Source organism: Dromaius novaehollandiae, chromosome 5 (assembly GCF_036370855.1).
Source record: "Dromaius novaehollandiae isolate bDroNov1 chromosome 5, bDroNov1.hap1, whole genome shotgun sequence".
In the NCBI taxonomy this organism is placed as follows: Eukaryota; Metazoa; Chordata; class Aves; order Casuariiformes; family Dromaiidae; genus Dromaius; species Dromaius novaehollandiae.
The window spans coordinates 51,112,616-51,139,076 of NC_088102.1; the positions used below are offsets into that span (position 1 = coordinate 51,112,616).

The window sequence follows — 26,461 nt, forward strand, 5'->3', positions numbered from 1 at the left end:
CGCGCCGCCGGAGCAGAAAGCGGCGGCGCGCCCCGCCTCGGCCGGGCGCTCCTAGCGCCCCCTCCGCCCGCCCCGAGAGCGCTCCCGACCTGAGCCCCAGCGCCGGGCCCCTCGCCACCCCGCCCCGTCAGCCGCCACCGGGCTAAAGGCCCCTCGCGATGTCCTGCGCGGGCCGGCGCCCCGCGGCCGGGGGCAGGGCCGCTCCTGGCAGCCGCCCGCGCCGCCTCACGGCCCTCACGATCAAGCCCCCGAGCGAGGACCCGCCATGGCCGCCGCCATGGCTGCCGCCAGCGGCTGCGCCGGCTGCCTAGAGCGCGCCGACGGCTGCGACGCCGCGCAGGTAACGGCGGCGCGCGAGCCCGGGCCGTTGCTGGGGGGGGGGGGGCCGCTGCGCTGCCCGGGGCTGCCGGATCCCGCTGGGGCGGAGGGCGCGTCGCTAAAAGGGGCGCTGCGGGACAGCGGCCTGCGATCGCCGTGGTCGGGGGCGTTTCTGTAACCTTGGCCATCGGCCGTTCACCCGCGTAGTTATGAAACGGCAGAGTGTACGGAAGCGGCTGCGAAATCGGCCTTTCCTAGATCTCCTGGTGTGCTGCTGGCCGGCAGTGCGGCTGTGTGACTCTGGGGCGCGCGTTATGTGGTAGCTCCTTCCTATAAGAGATCACAAACTGAGCATGAGTCAGCCCTGCTGGGCTGCTTCAGATAAAGCAAACGTAATGTTAGAGTTTACAAACAGGAGTGTTACCTAGAGCGTGCTGGAAGTACCTGTTCCGTTTGCGTGGGGAACTGGTGGGGTGACCAGCCTGAACATCAGGAAAAGCGTGGATCGAGTGCACAGAGCACTGCGGGCAGCAACGGGGATTATCAACAACTAGGAAATATGGCTTGTCAGGAAAGAGTGAAAGGATCTGTTTGGTCAGGAAAAAAAAATCAAAAACTGAGGAATACATCCCACTACGTAAAATATCGTCACAGAGACGAAAGGGAAGAACCTTTTCTTTATGTCCCTAATTGTCTGGGTAAGAGAAAACAAGGTTAAGTTTCAGCAAGCAAGATTTAGGTTAGGCAATAGGAAAATATCCTGACTTAGGACAGTTAAACAGATCGCCTAAGGCGTGCGTGACTGCCTGTCACAGGAGGTTCTTATGAACAGGTTAAAGCAGGAGTTTCCAAACCTTCTCAGACTTGCCTCAGACTGTTCTCTCCGTGACTTCGCCTTCCCTGTCCTGCCCCAGCACCGCCACCTCCATTTGGCACCCTTGTCTGCTGCTCCCAGCTGGCCGGCGCTGCCTCCTCGCTTTGGGTCCTGCGAGTCCGGCACGACGGGAAGCATCCGCGCAGCCGGAGCCCTCCTGCAGCCGCAGCAGGAGGCCGGTGGTCCACCCACGCAGAGAGGCTGGAGTACATGCACGCCTCTGGGTGCCGTGCCTCCAAAGGCCGAGAAACGGTCCTTCGGGGACCGCAAAGTCCCAGCTCCCGTTTAAGTCTTGAACTCTTACTTTAGACCGTCAAGAATTGCTCAGTGATCTTCAACTTTAGAGTCACTGAACTATCCTGGAGAAGGGGAGAGGTAGAGAATGATGACAGCAACGTTTTTTTCTTTGTGTTTCAGAAAGACGATCGATACTCACTAGTTACCTTCTTGCTAGTTTTATTTGCTAACTGTTTTTTGCCTTTGTTTTTCTTATTCTGTGGGTGCTTACGGACTGCCCCCTTAATGTGGGTTCCTGCTGCTAAACGTGTTTCTCTTGGAAATGTCATTTCATGGATGCAAATGACTAAGCTGAGGAGCATGGCTGCTAATCGCTTGTTATTTTTAAAAACTAGTAAAGCTTCTAATTGCTGTAATAAATAAAACTTCAAATGAAAAAAGGCACACAATAAATGGTAATTTTCAGTTGGAAGTCTATACTTGCTGTGAAAGTTGACAGGCTGAGGCTTTTAAATCGTGTAGGAGTCCTGACAACACTGCTCTCCTGTCTGACAGGATATTTGTCCTGACAAATATTTCTTTTTTTCTTACCTATAAAAAATCTTTTCTGAATTATAAAATCTTTATATGGTGTTGAAGGCATTGCAGGAAATAGACTTTTTTAAAGGATCATTTTTTTCCTACTTTTGTTATTTCATCCATTTCTGTGCCATGTGCAGATTGTAATCTACCAGTTTATTAATGGTACTTTTCTCACTTACAGTATAGACCCATTCTGTTTTACTACATCAAACTTACCAGTATGTAGCTACTCCAAAGAAAACTCATAATCATTTACTACAGGCTAGTGTGAAATAGCAACTCCATGATTTCATCTATGCACTTTATGCTTATTTCTCAGGAAAATGCATTATTTCTAAGCATTTTGTGAAGGGGAGATACATGTTTATGTTTATGTGCGGTAAATGTTTATTTACCATAATATTTTAAAATAGTAAAACTGCATTGTAGTTCAGTTTCATATCTTGTTGAAAACTATCTCTAAAAGTCTTGCAAATTGGCTTATTCTGCGAGTAGCCTGGGTCCACCTTGATATCTATTATATTAGTTTTACATTGTATCATTACTATTATTTTAGGTTTTATAGCATTAGGTATATTCACTTAAATAAAAAAGGGAAAAAATGATTTTCTTTGAATAATGACAGTCTTTCTTTAAAAAAAAATTTTGTCAAAAGATTTGACAACCAAAAATATAAATTTTAAGTGAATGCTTTCAGTCAGTTACTCTTTTGAAATTTATCACCAAACTTGTTTTTCAAAAGAATAATTTGGATTGAAAAGTCAGTCTTTTTTTTTTTTAGCTCATGGAAATTTGTAAAGTTTTCCTTCATACCTAATGTGGAAAAATTAGATTAAGATCATAAAAAGAAGCTAAATTGTTCATATTATCTGTATCAGAAAACTGGTGGGCCAGATCCTGAGTTGGAGATACAAAGAAAGAGAAAACCAATGACATCCGTATTTTAACTCAAAAATCAGTTAAAAAATGAGCGCTAATTGAGATTTGGCAAAGAATAATCCTGTTGACTTGCCAACTGCTTTTATACATGTTCACTCCTAAGCTTATTACAGTAAATAGCCTTTTTAGTTATGGAAAGTTCTGTCATCTATATTATCAGTTATTTTAAAACACATTAAATAAATAGGTTGTGGTTATGAGTAGTATCTGCTGATCCTGGAAGAGTCCTGTTAAATACTGAGGGTTGATTTATAATCCTGAAATTCTTCAAAAAATAGTTGGAATTCCTTAATGGTACATGCTTTTTGTATGCTTTCGATGAAAGCAGCTTCTGAATTTGGACTGTTAAAAAAAAAAAAAAAAAAAAACTTTTTAATGATTTTAAAGTGATGAAAAGCAGTCATGTTCTCCCATGAGTTATTGTCCAGATTCACCAGCAAGGTAAAATCTGAAACAACTGGAAGAATGTCATAATCTAGCTTTTTTTATATCTATATACATTCAATAAATAATAGCTATGAAGACCTGTTTAACGTGAGTTTATTCCATCAAAAATAGAAGGGGGATAATTTTCTCTGAAATGAAAAATATCAATGTAGTACATAGGTTAGAAATATGCAGTGATGTTATTTTGAATGAAAGACAAAACAAGATATTGTGGGACTCATAGTTTTTGTAGCAGGCTAATTGATAAAAATCATATACAACCTTTAATTCTGTACAAATAAATTTGAACAACAAAATGAGGACCTGTAATTTACACACACTACGCACTTGTTTTTTATTTGTAAACATAAGATACAGGTACTAGTTTTCTCAGAATCACAGTACACTTCAGAGGCATTAATATTTGAGGAACATGTAGCTAGTCAAAATATATACTTGATGTATATTACTATTTTCAGTGAAGAAGAACTGAAAAGGAGTTATTTCATTTTCAGCCATGTAAACCTGGGGGGGAGGGGTGTTCCTACCTTCAGAATTTTTTCACTCTAAATTGCAAAGTCTGTCTATTTGGCCTGTTTTTTTTTTCATGTACTGTTGCGTATAGTGTTTCATTTGTTTTAAATAATGTGAATTGGTACACATTTATGGTGCTTTAAAAATCTAACTTCTTGCATAGATTTCTAGGAGTGCTGGTTAGAGTCTTGTTTCTAACATTTGAAATGAATCAACAGATGATTATTTTGTATTATTAAAAGAGACCCTGAAGAACAGAAACAAAATCAGAGTAGTAAAAATAACATGTGAAGTGAATGCCAGGTCTTCAGGGATAATAGCTTTAGAAACAAGCGTCACTGAAGAATATGGAAGTGTCACTGTAAGCTGAAGGTGGAAGTACTGATCAGGCTTAATACGTGTATGGAAAAAATTATTTGAGAGTTGCCTACAATAGCAGGAGACTGTATTTAATGTCATAAGGCTTTTTTCCAAACTAGCTTTTTTAAGCAGAAATTGAGCAATTTTTTTCAAGAAAACAATATAAGGGGGCACTACATTCTGCATAGTTGCTGGTTTCTGTCACACACCCATGCATGAAATATAAAAACAACTGTATTACCATGGTATTATAGGTAGAAATCTTTCCTCATGCCAGATAAATAAATGTATATAAATAAAAATACTATTCTGTTTTTTACTGTTCGATTCATTATTTGATGGGTGCAGTTGTATCAGGATCTTTGTAAAAACACATCTCATTTTTATTTTTACACTGATAAAGAGCAAGGACTTTGGCTTGGTTTTTATTGTCTAAAGTAAACTAAAAGAAATATTCAAGACAACATACGAATGTGTAAATTCAAGAATACATTATGAATTAAACTATTACCTTGGAGTTTTCTTTGCATGTGTCAATTATAAGCCTCATGTAAGTGGTTCCAACAGTCACAATCTTTTATTTTCCAATGTAATACCTTATCAGAGGCTGGTATCTGTTACATACTTTTATTTTTACATGTTCAGTGCAGAGCAGAGCAGTGTTTAGGATTTCCAGTAAACAGTTTTGGTTTGAATTGTAAAGCTGTTCTCCTTTAGATCAACCATGAATGAATCTCTGACACTACAACTACCTTTAGGTGAAAAAAATATATACACACACAGACTAAAAAAATATATATACACACACAGACACATACACACAGAGACACAGACATACACACACTATTTATATGTGTATGTATATATACATAAAATAAACAGTGGAATGCAGAAAAAATAAATACTACTTTTTTCCTCTGAAAGAAATACTAAAATACTGCAATTTGCCTTCTGGCCAAACTGTGTATCAGGTGGCCTGTCATTGTAAAAAATGTGAGAATGTGAAGATCATCAAATAATTTGCCGATAATTTCTATGGTATTTTTGACTGCTAAATAAAAATAATGTATAACAGATAAGATATGTCCCACTGAGATTTGTAATAATTTTGCATAAGTTCTTATTACAACTCAGCTTTTTCACTATAAAATTTCAAATCTAGCAAAATAAGCCTTCAGAAAACTGATTTAATAAGAAAAAATATTGGTTGAGCTTTTCAAGGTGGATGAATTTAGATGCATTTATTTTTCTTTTTTCATCACTGTAGTTTATGATCTGATATCTTTGATGACCTGTGGGCCACTGCACTCAAATAAGTTTGAGTTGAGACCTTGCCTGTGAAGGATGATGAACCACACATTTATGGGGTTGGTTTGTTTTGTTTCAAGGTGCAAGTGGCCCCTACAAAATATAAAGGGCATTGTACAAACACACAGTCATTTTGTAATTCAAATTCATAAGCATGAATTAGATTATCATCTTGCAGTATGAAGGTGCTACCCCTTAAACTCAATTCCAGAATTGAAATTCTAAGCTTTGTGATGTTTATGGTGGTTTTAATTTTATTTTTACTTTTTTTTTTTTTTTTTTTTTTTTTTTAGGAAAAGTTGCACCCAAGAAATCTTATCCCAGAACTTTGTAGACTGTTTTATAGTTTAGGCTGGGTAACAGGAACTGGTGGAGGAATCAGCTTGAAACATGGGTAAGTAAAAATGGAAGAGATTCAATGTGATGGTTACATAAAGAACATGGCTGTTTAATAGTTGGTGAAGGCATTTCAATTCCATGAAGAATGTTTGAAAATCAAGAGTGAATTAGAAAGCGGAGGAAGAGAGAAACAGTATCCCAGGTTAACCATAGGGAAGGGAGGGTGGCTAGTCTGAGCTGGGGTTCCTTCAGTGGAGAAAGAGGCAGCTTCAGAGAATGATTTTTCCATCTTTTTTCTGTCTTTTGAGGTAGATGAATTGTCCTCAAGAGAGCAATTCATTCTCCCCTGTTCATTCCATTGAATATGGCATTCAGATGATTAGCTTATACCAGGCACCCAGCTTTCAAATGCCTGTGGTTAGATGAGATGAATCGCACCCTAGACATGTTGCGGAGATGCTGTTTCTTTTAATAAGGGAATTAGTGTTCTACCGAGATAATTTCTGGAGAGATATTCATGGCATATAGTTGAAGTAGGACAGGTAACAGCAAAACCCTTTTTGGTGTGCATCCACTACTAAGAAGCACGGCATTGCTCTCAATTGTTCATGCTCCCTATTCACAATTTCCAAGCTTTTGATGGATACAGAGCTCCTCTTAGTGGCCACTGAGAAGTAAGTACTCCTTGTGCCATAGGTATTTTGTGCAGCATATGCAATTCTGTCTGCAGGCAAACGGTGTTGAAACACTGTAACTTGATGTTGCCTGATGTCTCATATTTCTGACATAAACTTGCATGCAGACACAAACAGACATTGCCGTTCAAGTATCTGTTATGAAATACAGGCTCTAAGTGCTAATCTTTGTGCTATTCTGAGAGCTTTGGCAGGTCCTTTCACTTCTCTGCCTAATTTTGCAAACAAAGCAACAGCAATAATAATCAGGGAAATGTTAAGAGGGTTAATTCCTGTTTTTAAAGTTCTTTGCCTATGGAAATATCTGTCTAGTGCTAATTTTTGATCAATAGCTTAGATGTCGGTTATGGCAAAGCAAATGTCAATAGAGGATACACTAAGATGTTGGCACAGTCTTCCTCAGCAGCTCTATCGCTTGGTTGCTCAGGGTACACTGAAATACATACCTGAGTTGGTACGGATATATCTTATGTGGTGTAGATTAGCAATCTATGTGACTGTACTCATTTTTATACCTACAGTAGCGTTAGGTATATTTCAAAATGAATAGCCATAACAGGAAGAGTGGACTAGCTTAGAGTTTTTATATAGGAGCTAACTAAAGAACAATTGAAATTTGCTTGAAGTTCTAGCAACTCAGCTTACCAGCTATTCTAATCAGCATTGCTCATTGGACAGTTCACATGAACTACTCAGAATAAATACGCCAGTTTGGATACAGGATTCTTTGTCAGGTGTTCTGTATTTCAAAAACTATTTCATCCTCAGATTTTCCCTGCACAATTTCTAAAAAAAAAAAAAAATTTTAGAAAAAATACATCTTTTATTAGTAACCAAATTACCACTTGATTTCTCAATACACTGCTCTCTAAATCGTCTTGCTCATGCAAAGGTAGGAAAACTAAATTAATGAAATGGAAGTAGTGTTAATTCATGAGTGTTAAAAATTACAAACATATTAAAGCCACATTTTGATGTACTTCACGACTGTTTTACCTATATGATAAGTACATCACCTTAACAGTTATATTTCTTGGAAGGTGCCCTCTTGTCCAGAAATACAAACATCTCATTCTCCTTAGGAAATGCATCTGTAGCTTGACTGATTATTCACTAGATGTCTATGTGCTTCTGAATTTAATTCATTGCCTTTGCAACTGAGTAGTGATTACAGATATGAGGGAAAACAATCTGATATTTTTTTTTGCTGTTACATTAAATCAAAAATATTTCCCATCCCATTTTAAAATCATTTTAATCTAAATCTTTTTTTTATATTCTCTGTTCATGTGAACCTTGCAAGAAGTGATGCACTACTCCTTAAATTTCAATCACTTAATTGCATTGAATTAGTGTTAAATTTTTTATCCATACAAATAAATGTATGCATGCATTTAAAAATGATACATGTTACACTTTTAACCAAAACACAAGTATTGGCATTGTAGAATGCCATAGACAGTTGATATTGCTTATAGATATTTTGTGCAGATTTTTTTAAATAATAGTTTTGTCACTTTTTTGGGACAGATCAGTATCTGCTTGCAGTTTCTTTTTTGCTCCATTTTTATTCTGAATTCTGGAGGTAGGAGTCTGCAATTACTGCATGGGAAAGTTGTGTGTTTTTCTTTATAGGAAAGGTAAGGCTGTGCTTCCTGTGCATGTTTCAGATCTCCTGGCAAGTTGAAAGCACTATTTTGAACCCATAGAAGTTACAGAGATTTGATGTACCCTTGTATGATCTGGTTGTATTTTGGAAACCATCTACATGTGAATATATGGAAGGAGCAAGAAAATTATTAAATTATCATGGATTGTATTTGCTATTTCCTTTTCAGTGAATCTACCATTCTAATACCTATGCAGTTAAATAGCCCTTTTTTTTATATATAGTTTTTCCTACCTGTAACTTTTCTTAGGAATGAAATCTACATCGCTCCTTCAGGAGTCCAGAAGGAAAGAATACAGGTATGTTGAACTGTATTTTTACCTCAGAGCTCATCTTGAAGCGGATGAAATTACCTTTATTTAGAGTTTCATTTTTCCTTACGTGAAGTTTGAAATTTTTTATGCTACTGACTGCCTTCTTGAAACAATTGTGGATTTAGCCACTGTTTCAGTACTCCACTAGCATAGCAAGCCACTGTTTGTTTCAGTGACATGTATAGATTAGTCTTGGTGATCTCTTTGCTTTAAATTAACACAGAAAACTATGAGATTTGAAAGTCACTCTAGAAAGCTTTATTCTTTGTCAAGTTTAAATGGCTTTCTTGCTGGCTGGCTTCAGTTTCAACTTACTGCAGCACATATTAGATTAAGCATCAACACCTCTTTTCTATTTATTTTCATTTGAGCTATGACAAATCTTTCTTTGTCTTGATCTTCTCAATACATTGATAGGCTCTCCCCATGACAGAGTGACCTTCTCTATCTCGGTTCTTTTCCCATAAGAGCAAAAAACCAAGGTGTAAGTAGAAGGAAGAACAGTAAAAGATAACTATTTTATGACAGCAGGAACTACCTCAAAATAGAAATATATGTAGAAAGAATTTGTTGTTTTATAGCTCTGAGTTAATACAATGAAAAATGACCTTTGCTGATAGAAATTTGAGGTTTTATATAACACTCGATAGGAATGTTAGCAAGTTAGGCAAAGGCGTAATATGGCAAGATGTGATATTCTTTTCTTTGCTGGCAGCAGCAGTGGATTGAGTACAGTGAGCAAGATCTCTTGCAACTGTATTTCTTGCTGATTTTGTAAGTAATTTTAAAGAAGAAAGTTTTATTTTTACCCTGAAAAATTCTCTGTATTCTGTACTATTACAAATAGCTGATTTATGCAAAGGTAATATTTGTGAAAAGCTTCTAAAAGCAAGGTTAAGAAAAAAATACAGTTCTACAAGTTTAATATATATTCTTTGTTGGTTCCTTAAGAAAGAAATAAAGAGTATATCTGTATTTCTTTCTTTGAAGAAGTTACTACTTCTCCTCTTAGATGGATTGCATGTTACTTAGCTATGGACTCTCTCCCTTCCTATTAAGTTTTACATTTGCAAACATTTGCTTGACAGCAGTCTGAATTAAAAGGGTACTTAATATTTGTTCACATTATACAGTGATAGTAATTAGTGATTAGAAGCTGGAATAAATGTGGTGCATTATATCAATTTTACAGAGTTAAAATTGCATTCTGTATTAAATATATGATGTGTATATATATAACTCCCTAGGAGGAAAACAAAACTATCTGGGTCATCACAGATTAAACTAATTTCTTCTCTCTTACAGCCAGAAGATATGTTTGTTTGTGACATAAAAGAACAGGACATCAGTGGACCTCCACCACACAAGAAACTAAAGAAAAGCCAGTGCACACCTCTTTTTATGAATGCTTACACTATGAGAGGTATGTTATTAATATTTTTAATTCAAAGAAGACTAAAACACAATGTATACGTTCAGAAAATCAAAATTCAGTATCAGGATTCTTTATCCATGGAAATTTTGTTAAAGACATGAAACTATGAACTAAACTCATTTGTACAAGAATGCTTAGGATGGGAAATAGTCCATGGTTACATTCTGTGAGGTTTATTCATGCTTTAACCTTCATATGTAGTTGTATCTCTGATCATAGTTATGGCACCAATTTATAGTGCAGTGTATTTGTAGTTTGGCGGGGGAGGAGGGGTTTACAGCATTTTTATACCAGTAGTTTTGCTTATTATTAGATTGTTTTACATTCTGTTTCTATGGTCAAAGGTTCTAAATGACTAATAGGTATAAATAGCATGCAACTTGCCTTTTGCTTGTACCGATTTACCAATTTCCAGTTTGGAGGTCTGTTTCCTTTTCTGGTATCAGAGATGTTACAGAAAGCTCATTTGTTGCAGTTGTTACATTTAGGTAGCAGCCTGTGGGTTCTAGTGTTGCCCATGATGTTCTGCACCTTTCTCTCCCGAGCTTGGACTGGATTCGAGTCCCTACAAATGGACAGTAATAGCAAGTTTTTGCAGTTGTAGAAGATTTACATATGTCCTTTCAGGAGAGGGTTTAGGGAGGCTCTTCTGATCTTTCTGTACAAGAAACTTATATACATATAAGGAAAACTCACTTTGTATTTTTGGCAATATTGCAGCTTTATTAATAAATTATGGTGTATGCCTCTTTCCATCATGGCACATGGTAAAAATAACAATAAATAACATTTCAGAGACTCAGTCAATAATTCAGGAAGAGTACCTGCATAACAAGATGCTAAAAGCCTTTGAACTACCTTCTCACAAGTAAATTGGGTGGTTCTTTAGAACTTCAGGACACTGATAAAATTAGAGTGTTTCAGTCACTACAGTATGTAAAGAAACGTAAAAATAGTTAGTGTTTCTCCTGGAATTGGTACTAAAAGTTGATATTGGTGTCCTAAAATGATTCATAATTATCCTTTATAGATGAGTGATTATTTCCTACCTTTATTTAGATTGCTATGTATTTTCTCCCCCGAAACAGTAGATGACATTTGCTAAGACAGCTAGCCATAGGAAATGAATATGTGAATAAAATATTCTTAATAGGCACATTTTAAAATTAATTACAAAATAATTCTTTTTGGTTTTTTTCTCATCTTAGGAGCAGGTGCAGTGATCCATACTCATTCCAAGGTTGCGGTTATGGCTACCCTTCTTTACCCAGGGAGTGAGTTCAGTATTACCCATCAGGAGATGATAAAAGGAATCCAGAAGTGTACTTCAGGAGGATATTACCGGTATTTCAATATATTTAAGAACAGGGGCATGCTATTTGATCACTTGTATCAATCAGGATAATAGATGACAAGTAATCTGAGTTATGTGCATTAGTGTGTGTAATATAAAGTATTAGAAATAAGAAGTAACATGACCTCTGTAATAAATCAGTCATTGACTTCCCCTTAGAAATTCTCATTCCTATGGAAGAGAACTGAGATAAAATCTTGGCATGTCAAAGTTACTGCAGTCTGTTGAACTACAGAAACAACCAAAGTAAAGAGCTATGTCCTGACAAAAATCTCAAGAACAGAGGCATCAACGCATCTATACAAGGTTAAACTGAAACTGTAGCCAACCAACATTAGGTTGGATTGGTGAAGAACAAACTGCATTTGGGTGGACTTCACAAATCATTGCCTATGCTAGTTTAGAGCAAGTTAAGAGAGCAGAGGATTTCAGATTTTGCTTGACAGACTTTGAAAGAAAATTCAGAATAAACAGCTCATTAAAGATAATGTTACTACTTTTCAAGGATGAGCTCTGAGGTAAGTGCTGAGTTATTCCAAATTATGTGTGATGGCTTGCTTTGAGGACTGCACCCACAGAGTGTTGAACTGAGACCAGCAAACAACATTTGTATAATATGTGACAATTAGGTGAAAAATTGAAATGCTAAATTCTTTCCACTTTTTGATGTTAATATTTGTAACTAACAATTGCCCTTTGGCAAGGGAGCAAAGCATTTGGCTTGAGATTTTATGCTGGGGCATATTCAGAGTTTTGGTTGACTTGCTGGCTTTACCTTCTTCCCAGCATTAACATTTGTGGTTTTAATGTGGCAAAACATCCTAGCATATGCTGAATTGTGTAAACAACACTGGTTTTAAAAATCAGGACCAATTTCCCTTTTTGGATTTGCATTCTGAATTCCCAAACATTCCTGAGTGTTAGTCATGGGACATTTCATTTATTGGGTTCTGTATCTACACATTCTCCTCTGTCACCCTTTTAATTCAACAGAAAAACTAAAGGAATCAAAGCTCCTAATAAAGTTGGTTGCCACTGTGTACATATTTGTCTATCCTAGTTTCTGAATCCACTGTTTTGTCTCTCATGAAACTCTGATTGAATTCAAAAGGAATAGAAGGGAATAGGATCTTTCAAAAAAGGGATTAAGAATACATTGCTTCTGATCACATAAATCTTTTCTGGAAGCTATCCAGGAAAATGTTACAGATAGGATAAGCAGAAGTATTCCTTGGCCTAAATATGATTCCAATGAAGCCAGAATAGATTTACCTTCAACTTCAGAAGAAGAATCAGGCCCATAGGAAAAAGCTTTGAAAGTCACCCTCAAACCATCCCAAGATATTTTATAAGAAAGTTTGATGGAACATGGTCTCCCTTTGTTTCAATAAAATACTTGATTCCTGTTTAGTTTAACCTCTTCACTCTTCTGTGGCCTTTATGGATATTAGTTTTTGTTAAGAAGTCTATGGTTATGATTAGGAATCAGTTTATGGTGTTTATACATGCTGTCTAAGGCAAGATGTAGAGTAATGTGGGGTTCTTCCAAACAGAAAGCAAATCCTAGGAAGTCAATCCCTTAGCTGTTCTGGCCTCACATGTAGCAAACACTTCAAATCTAATTTTAATGGCCAGAACATATGAGAGTCTAAGTAAACCTACAAACATTTCATTTTCTCCATTCACTATTTTTATAGACTTCCTTGGGAAAGCATCAATATTTAAAAGTGTAAGGGATCAGACTTTTTTAATTTTGTGAATATATAATACGAAGTATAGGCTGTATTATTTTTAGCATTGTTTCCTATCTGTGTTTTTTAAAAGTAAGTTCTGCTAGCATCTACCAATGAAATATCTATGTGATCTTGATGATAAATCTGAACCTGAAGTGGGGACTTATTAAAGTTATTTAAACAAGTTTCTGCCAGTGTTAATTAAGGTTCAAACAATGCCAAATATCCCAATCCTCCTTCACAAGAAACTGTTAGGCAAGTTCCACTGAGTAACGTGCATCATCTTGTCTTTGGAACAGCGGTTCTCAAGCTCTCTTAAGATCACATATAGCCCACCAATCACTATCACAGGAGAGAATTTATTTTTCAAGTGTTGACTCTTCGTTCCATTTATATGCCTTAGCAGGACAATCTTATTTCCAGGGGCTTTTTGGACTACCTAAATTTAATTTTTTTCTGCTCTCCAGCAAACAGTTTCATTTCCTTCTTCATGATGTGATTCTTTTAAATAATTTAGTCTGAGATCAAGCTTGTAGATGATGCCAATACAGGATGAAGAAAGTCTGAAAAAACTGCAAAGGGACTACAAAGTGGTGATATGTGAACAAACAGCTACACCTAATACATTGAAGTCTTACTTTCTTTTTATGCCTCAAATATGGTTCAGGTATTGCAGACATAGCATAAGTTTGGGAGTAGAAGATATTTCTGAGAGTCTGTATGTCACAGAGTGACTCACAAGAGAAGAGCTTAAAATCACTAGTGCTGAGAATCTGTTAACTACTGTAAGCAATAAAAGGAGAATATCCTTCACAGGGAAAATCTTAAATCTATGATAGATGATACTTCCAAACACATCATCACACCTATTTTTCTGTTTAGATATGATGATATGCTAGTGGTTCCCATTATTGAGAATACACCGGAAGAGAAAGATCTCAAGGAAAGAATGGCACGTGCAATGGAACAATACCCAGACTCTTGTGCTGTATTGGTCAGACGTCATGGAGTTTATGTATGGGGAGAAACATGGGAAAAAGCCAAAACGATGTGAGTACAATTTAGGAAGACTATATCCTTTGCAATTATATCTTCAAAATTTTAATGAGCTTAAAGTTGTGTGTCCCCCTCACCTATTGTTGATAATTCAGAACATTCATAAGTTCTAGCCTCACTGAATGCATAGGGAGATTTTGGTAATGGGTTCATCCATAATTTCACCTTTTGATTTTCCTCTCTCATAGCAATGCTGGCTGATAGGGTTCACAACATTTTTCTTTCATATGGACAATATGGATTTTTCTTTCATATGGTCCCTCCCTACATGAAACCTGCAGACAATCTCTGCTTTTATATGATACCTTCCAACTGTTTGTATAGTCTTCCCTAGTCCCTTTTGCTTCTAGTTCATTTGCTGATGGAAATGGAGAAAGTCAGGAGCATGCAGCAAAAATGCTGGGCACCATCGTGTCCTTGCTGACTTTCTCATACCATAGCAGTGGAACTGAATAATAATAGAGCTGTCCAGTCAGACCATAACATTGGTGATACACAGCTCAAGGAAGAAAAGTTTTTCATTTTTGTAGAACATGGTAAGGCCTGAACCTAACTTTACATTTTCCTTTTAATTTTAAGGTGTGAGTGTTATGATTACCTATTCGACATCGCAGTGCAGATGAAGCAGCATGGGCTAGATCCTTCAAAACATCCATCAGGAGAAAATGGGATCCTGTAAATGGCAACAACATTTATATTCAGGTGTGAATTTATCTGTAGAGATCTAAAAGGGTCTATATGGAGGAAGAGACTGCAGATGACAACATCTATTCAGTCTGCATTCCCAGGCAGGGAACAGATCAGACACTTCAATACTGCACATCTCTCCCCACCCCCCGCTCTATTAACACTGCAGTTGTACCTGTGCCTTGAAGTAATGCTCCCTTACCCTGCAGTGCAACAAAAGGATATGTATTTAAAGTTAAGTATGTCCTGTGCATATTTTAGCAACTATGTACTGCGCAGAATACAATTCCTTTACATCTTAAAACTAAAGTATCTCTAGTGTTACAAGAAAAAAGCCAGTGAAAGAAAGACTCCAGCCTGGGAAGCTAGTATCTGAACACCGACTTCCGTTCTTTAGCTTGAAGGGTCAGGCATCAGTTTCAGTCTGTCTCAGTGGTGCTGAGGATTTTTTCTTATATATTTGGTAGCTTTTCTCCTTAAGCAGAAATGACTGGTTGCAATTTTATTAAGTTTCATTGATTAGTGTCATGTGTTTACATTGTACAGTGATGCTACCATGAATTTGTTTTCTAATGCAACAACGATCATTTTATAAACTTCCCAAAACCAGTATTTTTAAAAGCAAATACATAATGTGATCAGGCAGTACTTCATATAACTGGTGGAGAAGGACCTCTGAAACAAATCTCACGTAAGCTTTGTACAACTCAGTATGGCAAAACAGTGGTAGCGTGATGCTTCTGAGTTTGGGGCACCTCTTCCTGAAAATCTAAGAGAGTTTGAAGATGGCAGTGCTGGCATGATAAAGGAGTTGCTAGACCAAACTCATGGTCTAATTAAACAGGATGGGCTAACTCACTGCACAAAGTTGGCCCATCAGATAATTCTATCCACCCACCACGTTTGCATCAGAAGAGATGAAAAATGGCTGCATAAGCACAGAACAGCCAGGCGCTCGGGGCCTTTGCCATTATGCCCACACTAGAGGAAGAAGCAGTGGGACAGGAGGCTTGCTATCAAATGAGTCTCTGCATGACCAGATATTTGGAGGGCTGCCACTGCATTCAGGGATGAAAACACACTGCCTACCACACCTGCACAGAGCTACCACGCAGCCCATGAGACAGGTTCCAAGATTGCTCTTCAGCCCCTACAATTGAAAAGGTTGGACTAGCATGATAGCATTAATATCCCTTTACGTTTTTCTTATGCCTAAATACCTTGTTTCAGAATATCTTCTCATATTTTTTTCCTCCCACAGAGGTTTCTTCTTACATCATTATGAGAGTTCCAGGTTCTGTGTCACACCACTGAAACCAGAAGAGAGTGCTGTTATACTCAGTTGAGTGGCAGATGCTACCCATCAGTTTTGACAATCAAAGAGAAAAAGGAGAGCTGAAATGAAGAAAATCCTGAACAGTCATTGCTATTTATGAATACTGTCGAAGACTACAGTGGGAGAAATGAAAATTGAGATGTAAAAACTGTCTTTGAAGAAAGCTATGGAGAATTAATGTGACATTTTGTTTGCATGTTTTAAAAATTCACATTTCTTGATCCTGATCCTCTGCTAGATCATTTAACTTGCTCTGGATCTTGATTTCTGAAAGAAAAAGCAGCCTTTAAACTTAAGAAAAAAAGTGGGACCCCCCCCAATTAAGTTAGATGTAGAGTTTAAAGCATTTGTTGAACTCTTGGTTCATTTATACTATGTTAATAAGATTTCTGTGAAATTAAGCATATGTATTTTTAATCCTCTTTTAATTGTCGTTATAAGGAGTAGGAGACATAATTTTATAACTTGCATTTGGAAATTATTACTGAGGAGAATACTTTTGATCTTGTCTATTTTTTACCTCTGTAAATCCTTACCCTTTCAATAAAATTTTAAGACTGTTACGATTTTAAAACAGCTTTTTATGTCCTATGATTACCGAGCCTAGAGTAGATTTAATCTAACATTATGATTCCAATAGGAAGCTCATTAAAATAGTCTCAGATATTTATATATTTTACCTGTGTATCTTCTTTCAAGACCTCATGGAATGGCCCCCAGCTGAAGCAATCAAAGCCTCGGTTGGCCAGCTTTCTGACTGACTGTTGAGGCTCTAGTCCCTAGGATGACATGAGAGTGAATGAGAGCCAATCAGCCAACTTACGCTGCCAGAGGGAGAGGTCTTGTTTTCCCTCCTGTTTTCTGCTGGGGGCTATGCATTCCCACCACCTCCTTTGCATCTTCTCTGGCGCTTGTTTGAGCTTCCATGAGGTGAATTAATTCATTAACCTAAGGGAAAACTACTGTTGGGGAAAAAGAAGAAAATTATATTGTTTCCTAATCAGTCACTGATAAGTTGAATCAGCTCAGAGATCAGTCCAGCGAGTACCAGAGCTGGGACAGAAATGGAGATGGCTAGAATGGGGGACGAAGGAAGAAGAGGGAGACCCTCCCCGTTTTGATGGCAATGACTGTTTAACTTGCTCAGCTGCTCGTGGAAAGGCATCCTCAAGAAGTCGGAAAGAAACTTCGTATATTTGACTCCCATTTAATAGCATTGACTTGCTTTAGTTATGTATGCCAGACTACTGAAAATAGCACAAGATATTCTGTTGGTATGCTGGTAATTGTGTTGTGCTGAACTTACACAATAAACACGCTGTTTTGGCTTGGTGGCTCTTTGTGTCCCTGTGTAACAGTCTGTCGCTAGACTGACAAAAGTCATCTGCAGTAAAGCATCATGGTGTAAGCTAAGTGCCTGCTGTCATCTTACATTCTTAGGTTAAAGGGGTAACCAGGTTTTGATCTTTTCTGGATTTCCTTACACATTTTAGGTATGCAAGTATAGCATTGAGTATGTTTAGCATTTTTTACCATTCAGTTTATCTTCTGAATTTTGCTGGGAATATAGCCAATGAAAAACTGAAAGAAGAGAGAGTCCTGTTAGATTCATTACTGCTTCATTGTACATCTGATATGCTCCCTTTTTTTTTTTTTTAACCTCAGAGTGCACCTGCAATTGTCCCTTCCCAAATGCTCATTCTACCTCATTCTTAAAATTCATAGAGAAAAATAATATTCAGTGCTATGCTGACAGACTGGCAGGTTTCGTTAAGAACTGTATCCTGTAACACTTACACGTTTGCCCTGCCCTGGTGTAAGTGGTGATGTGCCTGCAATGTGCAACCTTTAAAGTGAGGGGGTTATTAATTCTCGTGAAATGATAGTTATTGCAAAGTTACTTCAGATTGTTGGCTATTTTTAATTGACACAATTCTCATTATTAGACACTTATTTGTCAGTGATAAATATTTTGCAGTGACTCTATCCTGTGACGGTATGTGGATTGCAGCAGAAACTTGCATAAAAAATGTTAGGTTTTAGATCAGAGTGTGACTCAAGGCAGGTTGCATACTGCTCTGCTCTAGTCAGGCACAAGTTGCATCTAAGTAAGACCTCAAAGGCATAACAGACATGAAGGGAAAGCAGATTGTCTTTTCCTTAATGTTCTTCTTCATGGTTATGCTAAAAAAAAACAACTAATGAGGTGACAATCCACTTAACAATGCAATCTAGTAGTCATCTATTGATTGTGACCTTTGATACTTTCTTTAAATGGCTAAATCTCTGCAAAAAGTGAATTCCTGTGGTATTCTGATGATGCTGTCAGAATAGGACATAATTATATCATTCCATGATAATGATGTTTTGTAAGGATAAAGATGTTTTTACGCTTCTTGATGTTGTTTTCTTCTATGTGCATATTGAAAGACTACAAAAGAAGACTCAAAGTATTTTTTTTTTTTTGCCAAATATATTCCTCTGGGGTCATATTAATTACAAATATTCACTTCCTTACACAGATACAATCTGTAACTCTATTCTTTCTAAAATCAATATGAAATACAAATTTTCTATGGTAGTTATTAGGTTACTTTAGATGGGACTTTCAGATACCCAGAACACCCATTTAGTGATACGGAAATAGGCCAAATATACTGTTCTCATATCTGTTTGTGGTGGCCCTCAACAAAGGAATCATTGAAGTCGCAACCTTGTTATCTTCAGAAACGTGTGACATGATTACTGTTCCCAAAGCGTTCAGAAGGCTTTTACAGTTCAACTGTAGAAAAAAATGTTAAAGTTTCCTAAATGATTTAAAGCTTCTAAATTTCTATCATTTGGAAGTCTAGATCACTTTCTGATGTGAATTGTAGACTACTAAGCTGGCAAGATATTTTTATCATCTGCATGGAAGTTGATTATCTTTAGTATCACCAGATGGTATTATGTAGAAGTGACATAATTCCCATTTCAGTGGCTCATCCAAAATACTAATTAAGTTCCAATATTTCCCAATAAAAGTAATTTCCCAGCAAACATTACACTTGCTTTCCAAGAAGGAAATAAAATTGCAGAATGCAGCATCTTGTAATATGAAGTCATACAGCTATAACGTACTTTAAGCAGGTAATGATGCCAATATAAGTCCTCTACTGTGTTACAATGCCTGAAAAACTGGAATTCTTTTTGACTGTGAAATCTACATTTAAATTTCACATCTAAGACGACTAATGGAACAACACAGAAATCAGTAGCCTTTCTCTGATTTCTTTGTCGATACGCTTTTTGTCAAATACATTTGTACTGATATTTAGCAATTTTTACAGACGGCAGCAAATTAGCAGAAAAACTGAAGCACTTTAGATGCATTATTTCTCTATCAAGAAACAAGAAAAATGTATGGTTTGAGTCAGAATATATCATTTTCAAAATTGTAGAAAAACCGACCTGATGTAAATTAAGTTATCCCTACTGAAGAAAGTTATTAGTCGTATACTTCACAGATTCATATGGAAGTAACTTACTGAAAATTAGGAAAATGCTTCCTTTTTGAAGTCACTATGGATTTGAAATCCCCCTGCCCCCCTTTCTTTTAAAGAGGGGAAGGTGAATCCTTGTGGTGTTTGTTTGTTATCTTTCCCTACATGTAAGGCGAAATACAAGATGTGACCCACAGACCCACATTATATACAAATACAACCCTCTGAGCTGTGATGGACTTTTGTAACAATATCGCAATGCCTTTGACTGAGCTTTGATACCAGTTAAATCAAAGCTTTCACAAAAGTCACTAAATCAGTATGTTTGGTTTAATTTTAAGCCAACCCTGTCCCTTGATGACCGGCAATTCTTAAAGCTCCATGTCCTGGAGTCGTGCTACCGCAGGAGAGTGCTAGCTGGTGTTTTCAAAGGGAGCAAGTTTTTAAGTCCCCCTGGCTGGGAAAGAACTCTCAGGCCTTTATCCTGGTGCTGCCCAAAGATTCGCTTCAGAAATCTGGTGGTAAATAAAATCACACTATTTCTCAGTTGATGTCATTAGCATGGGGACCTGTTTCTACTAGATTACAATACTCGTGGTTCAGCAGATTGAGTGCACTATTGCAATATTATTATGGAGGTGAAACCACTAGTGAAATCATGACAATGGAGTTATTCAGTTGGCTTTTTCTAAGGATTTTAACTTATTTAAAACAAAAGAAATTCCAAATAGTAATCTTCTTAATATTTCTATTTGTCTTTTTCCAACATCTGCTAGACTGTGCTAGAGCACAATCAGAAAAGTAGTGACTGGCTAATGTGTAATACCAAAAATGGATTAAACATGTTCAACTAGATGTGATTTAATGCAGAATCATAGAAATTCATACTGACTGAATAGCATTTGCAAACACCCACTCTCTCTCTGTAGTTAAGTACTTTTTTTTTTAAGACATTATGCTATTGTACTAGCAAGTTTCTCTCATCTGTGACAGATAAAATTACAGAGTTTAATCTCCCAAAACTAGCTCAACAAGTATTTATTTAAATAGTTGGGCATAAATTCTCTCTCCTAGATGAGCCTCAGGTTAGCTCTGATTTCTCTAATGGTAATTTCTGGTAATTACAAACAGAATGCACTGGATATAGAAGAAAGAATAGGTCTTATATTTAAAGCAAAGAGCTGGAAGTCTAGATTCTGTGGCTGATTCAAGTGTTACCTTAAGGTCATGCCTTGAACAGTTCACTTTGATGGGAGTTTCAAAAGAGCTTGAATGAATCAGGCGCTACCTATATCCCACTGGAGAGTTAGATGCTGGGATTTCATTAAGCTCCCCTGGAGCTCCCAGCATTTAGCTCCGTGCTTTGCAGTCTGGAGGAGAGGGGGGCTACCGTGGCCCTCCCTAGCTCATCACTAGCATGTTCCGGGTAGACGTCAAACACCTGCTATTTCTTTTTTCTTGAAAAAGAGAACTCTTACACAAGAAAGCCATAGTTTTTAAGAAAAAGATTACCTCACAATAACATCACCTGGCACAGTATTACAAAAGGAAGAAATCCAGAGCCAAGCTTTCCTGCTGACTCAAAACGCATACATTAATACTACCGTAACTAAATATCACAACCTTTGCGACTTTAATTCTGCTGCTCCCAAAGGATACCATTCTTCCATAAACTGTCCTTCTGGACAGAACATCTGACGCCCATCCCGAAGTTCCAGTTCTCCAGCCAAAGCAGGTTACCCTCACAGTCCCTCTTTTGATAAGGTTCCAGGAAACATCACGGCAATAAATTTAAGTATATGTACGTGCATGAACGATCATGGCCAGCTACCTGGGCACATCTGGTTCCTGTGCATTTAACACTGATGCTTACATTTCTTTTGTCTTTATGCTTTGTCTCATTTCCATGCCTTACTGTGTTTTAATTCTGCTTTGCTGTAAGGTGTTTTTCTCCCTCACCTGTTTTCCATACCATCTTCGAAACTAAGTGTAAACTTAATGCCATTTGCGTTCTAGTTGAACTTTCAAACCCAGGAATATTTTTGTGTTAGACAACAAATAACTTATCCCTCTCCTGATGCATCTGCTACATCCCTGACACATCCAAGCATGTCCTTTATTTGCATGTTTGCTAAATGTTGGTACTTAAAGGGTTAATGTACCTCCTGTACCTCAGACACACTATTTAGGATTTTGCAAGCAAACGTCTGTTGGTTGCAAGAACATATGAGCAAGTATGAGACTAATTTCCTGTTAAAGAGTCGCTACATTAAAAGGAAATTTGCATAATCATAGACTAAGATAATGTAGGGAAAACCCCAGAGATCATTCTGATGCCAGGATTAAACCAAGCCCAACATGTCTGAATGCATGAAAGCTGCTTCTTATCATTCGCTTCTATCTCAAGTCCCCAAGCACTCTAGTTGGCAGCAGCAGGCTCTAACTCCTCCTGGCTAATTCATTATCCTCAACAACTTTTAAAAGGGTTATTTTAAGTTTAGCTTAACAGTCCCTGCAACTTAATTCATACAATTAAAAAAAATACATTCTTTTAATGATTTGTCACATGTTCAAAATCAAGCTACCACATTTTCTTGGGTCGTCATTTTATTTAATGCCTTCACCTTAAGGTTATGATAACTTCTGAAATACCTAATACACCACAAAAATAAGGGTCAGGACTACACCTATGAAAAACATAGCCAAAACCAATGAGACTTCATAATGCCAGTATTTTATTCAACTTCTATATAAATAAAGGAGTGTCCACGCAGGAGTTTAACAGAAGGGCTTCAAGAGAAAGTACATTAGCAATTAAAAATCAAGACACTTAAGTGTTCTGAACTGATTAATAATTAGTCCTGGCTTGATGTCCAAGTTCTATTTTAAATTCAGCTGAATGCTTTAAACTTTAATTCAGAGAATCCCATTGCCAAAGTAAAGTACATCGCACTCTTGTCACCTGATAGCTGCTCCATGTAGGCAGGCTTCGAGGTTCATGGCTGGGAACTTTAGAGACCCCTGAATGACTTTTTCTTTTTTTAAACACAACTTGGATGAGGAAGTTCTCTGAACCTGAATGCCCAGTTGCCAGGAAATTAGAAAAACAAAACAAAACAAAACAAAAACACCACACTGGAGCAAATGGCTACTGCCATGCTTGCCTACCGTGGTTAAAACCAAAGGGGAGGCAAAGAGATGCGTAGGAGCAGGAAAAGGACAGCTGCTGCTGTTTCCGAACAGACGGAAAGGAGGGAGGAGGAACAGTTCAGTAGCATTTCAGTGACAGCTCAGGGTATCAAGCCTCAAGCCATAGAATAAGAGGGGAATAATCTTTCTAACACAAAGTGAGGGAAGGACAAACATTATGATAGCAAATGATTTACTTAATTGTAGTAAAAGCAAGAAGAGGGAATGTAATTAACACCTCAGACACCTAAATAGCAAAGCATTTAGTAGCAATGGTAGCAACATTAGTAGACGAATAGAGTTAGATGAACAGGGTGATTACTGCTATCTATTGCTGCAGAAGCATTAATAAAATACCTTCACTGTACGTACTAAAAAGTAGTACTGTTTTACTGTACATTAACTACAATTAAAACAGTGCAGTCCCAGTAGACTGGCTAGTTAGTCTAATGCTCTTGATAAAAGAAGTCACACACTAACCTACATTAAGATACATTGTCCTGTATGAAATGTCTGATACTCAGTAAGGAAGACTGCTATATTTGGAAAAAGTCTGGAAATTTCAAGTAGCTAATACAACACTGGCTTCAGCTAAAATTTGAGAAATATTAAAAACAAAACTATCAAATATTGAAGAAAATGGACCAAATCAAATTAGACCAGACCAGAGGCCAAACAATAATTGATAACTTAGTGAAACCCGAAACTCACATTGCGCAAAATGAATTGCACAATAAAATGAAGTGACAATACTTTCCAATCTGTTCCCGTAAGGAGACAAAGGATGGGAGATGCTCATCCCTCCTATATTTAAATTTAATATCTCTCCGTGATACACAGTCTGTGCTTAACTCTAACTTGATAAAGGTCATAGGCTGCAACACTGAGACCAGAATTGTGGCATTTTGTCATGTAAAGTATTACACAAGTCCTGAGCCGTCCATAATCATGTTTTTATCTATGTGGGTACCAAAAAAAAAAAAAAAAAAAAAAAAAAAATCTATCTATACAGGAAATTTATTAGAAGACTTAATCAACTGACATTTCTTTTTTCTTTCTCCAAACTACTACCTTGCTTGACTGCTATTAATGACTGGCCATTCCCAGCTTCAGTTCAAGAAATCCTGCAAAGCTCTGTAAATCCCTGCAATGCTCCCGTCTGCCTTACCTATCTTTCTAGTTCTCTGTAATTTTTTCCCTTGTTCCATATTCAAAACCGATCCTAACATAGGGGATAGTTTTACAAAGATTTCTCCAAGAAAGACATGTCCACGCATAGTAGCTGCTTTACGATGAAAGGAGGAGCACAACATTTTATTACCTGGGCAAAAGGATTCCACCATGAACACAAAAAACGAGCACTGGTTTTGTTAAGGCTGCTGAGCAGAGAAACATGCTAAAGATAAACAGGAAGGAGAAAGCTAAAAACAGTGTGAAATAGGTATAAAGCCTAGGTATTCAAAGTAATACACCAGGGAAGATAACATAAAAATAATCTTGCACATGAATAAAGGAGAAAGCGCACGTTAGAGAAAAAAAGGGACCGTAAAGAGTTCAGGAGAAGTTTTGCGAAGACGACGGAGATGAAGAGCTGTGGAGCAGCATTTCCTGCTCCGCAGCAGAACCCGTGGTGGGTGCCTGGGCTTAAGCCCTGTGCAGCAGATGGCAGCTAGGTCAAAAGAAGATTGTCCATTATAGGATTAAGCTTATCACACAATAAGCTGTAAGACGTAGATGCAAATTTAGTGCGCTCAGAAGCTAATGGAGAGATCAAGAACTTTATGGCCTGTCCAAAGAACATCAGTGTGGTTATAGTTGAAATTATCCTCTCCTTTATTAAAAAAAAATAGTAATGATAATATTTGATTCAGTCAGGATATTCCTCCACTGGATATTTTGTTAAAATTCTCAAGATACTATTCTGAATTACAGTTGACTGAGACATTTTTCTTCCTTAAAAGGATCATAAGAAAATTTTCAATATCTTTTTTAGAGAATTTTTTTTATTGCAACAAAAGCATCAGTCCAATGGAAATGACAAGGCTCAGATTCTGCAGATAAGAGAAGGAACTTGTTTTCAAAGAAATAAAGGCAGGGTTGGCTGAAATACGGTTAGCCGGAAAAGGACACTATCAGGATAATTTTGAGTTGTATTTTCATGCCTGTTCAGCTATGCACTGAAATTGTACTTTTTAATATTACTAATCACTGTGGAGGAAATTCCCTCTTCTAGACTGTTTACATTTTGAACAAGGACTAAAATATTGTAAAGGCTAAGATTATCCCAGAGATAATTTCCCAGGGACAGGGAGTAATGCAAGCAGCTGAAGCCTTCCTTAGAGAAGCCTACTGCAAACTGTGCTAGGAGCTGAGGGGAGACAGTGGTTTCAGGGCAGAGGGTACAAGACTTCCTCAGGGATTTGTAGGTGCCCTTGGGAACTGGCTTCCATAACCTGAACAGTCTCTTGGGACAACCTAAAGCATCCCATGGAGTCATTTCAGCTCCAAGTGAGCACAGCAGTGTAAGAGTCTCAGTAGCCTCCCTCTCATCCCCAGACTATGGCTCCCATGCTTGAGTTTTTGGAGGATAAAGGTGGGATTTCCCTGTTGGATAAAAATTAACCCCTGTTCAGAGAAGTAGTATCAGGTCTTTGACTCATAATGATCCTCTTAAGCTCTGTGAAGCTTTTGGGCTAAGCTTTTGTACTTCCTTATGCATCTTTCAAGCACTTACACCCCATCCAAAAAAGGGGGTAGGTTCATGATGCTTGTAATTAACTTCCTTGTAAAGGCTTTTGTATTCAAAGGTATAAGATTTAAGTTTTTAAAATACAAGCTAGGTGTGAAGTAGAATAAACAGTCACTAGGCAAAACATCACCAACAAGGGTAGGTCTTTAATCTTAAACCCTATCTGGGTGTTAGGTGACTGAGCATAGCAGAGGGGAGCCTCCTGTTTGAGAAACCTCAGTCCAGGATCCTTTCCTTTAAATAGGTAGATGTCTAAGCACCATCTTTGAAAGCACGTAAGCAGGGATTGCTCTTATATTTGAGGAGTAGAGGGAAGGAGTCCCAGCTCCTTCATAGGGTACTTGAGCAATTAGTGGTCTCATCCAGGATGATGAAAACTTGGTACCTTTTTGGAATGTGGAGATTCAACCAAGTTTCTCCCCTCTCCCTGAAAAAATCTGGCAATGGAGTTACTCTGAATTTGCAGGGAGTACTCCCATTCATTCCCCTTGAGGCTGCTCTGAAAATATTCACTGGATCAGAAAGAGATAGCAATGGGCATTGATTAATCCCTAGGCAACCAACAGATCATTTATGTGGGAGAGTAGAGACTTGAATTCTAATCCCCGTTGAATTTATAAACAGATTCTTGAAACTGCATTCCACTTTTTTTTTTAGGATAAACTCAAGAAAAGTGATTCAACAGGAAGAAGTGAAAGTACTATCACTCAGCATAGCTTTTGTCATGGGAGATGTAGATTTGAAGACCCTCAGGCAGAAGAAAGAATTGAAGGTTGTGAGAATGGGTATATTTTATTGAGAGCCTGATCCAGACATGCTCATCCTCTCCAAAGAGGCATCAAGAC

The 26,461-nt window shown here is 37.6% G+C and overlaps 1 protein-coding gene across 1 annotated transcript; it reads left to right on the top strand.

Annotated features, from left to right (window-relative positions):
- The first annotated feature begins 86 nt into the window (after positions 1 to 86).
- Positions 87 to 17,524, top strand: APIP (APAF1 interacting protein). The gene is made up of 8 exons (XM_026099974.2): positions 87 to 340; positions 5,872 to 5,972; positions 8,532 to 8,580; positions 9,901 to 10,018; positions 11,239 to 11,374; positions 14,000 to 14,167; positions 14,753 to 14,875; positions 16,122 to 17,524. Exons 1-7 carry the CDS (start codon positions 266 to 268, stop codon positions 14,850 to 14,852), a joined length of 747 nt encoding a protein of 248 aa, XP_025955759.1. The 5' UTR covers positions 87 to 265; the 3' UTR covers positions 14,853 to 14,875; positions 16,122 to 17,524.
- Positions 17,525 to 26,461: the final 8,937 nt, after the last annotated feature.

Excerpts from the sequence above, each read along its gene's own strand:
- APIP (XM_026099974.2), top strand. The coding sequence starts at position 266 with ATGGCCGCCGCCATGGCTGCCGCCAGCGGCTGCGCCGGCTGCCTAGAG. Across the intron at positions 8,581-9,900 it reads TCCAGAAGGAAAGAATACAG|CCAGAAGATATGTTTGTTTG; the intron begins GTATGTTGAACT and ends TCTCTCTTACAG. Across the intron at positions 11,375-13,999 it reads ACTTCAGGAGGATATTACCG|ATATGATGATATGCTAGTGG; the intron begins GTATTTCAATAT and ends TTTTCTGTTTAG.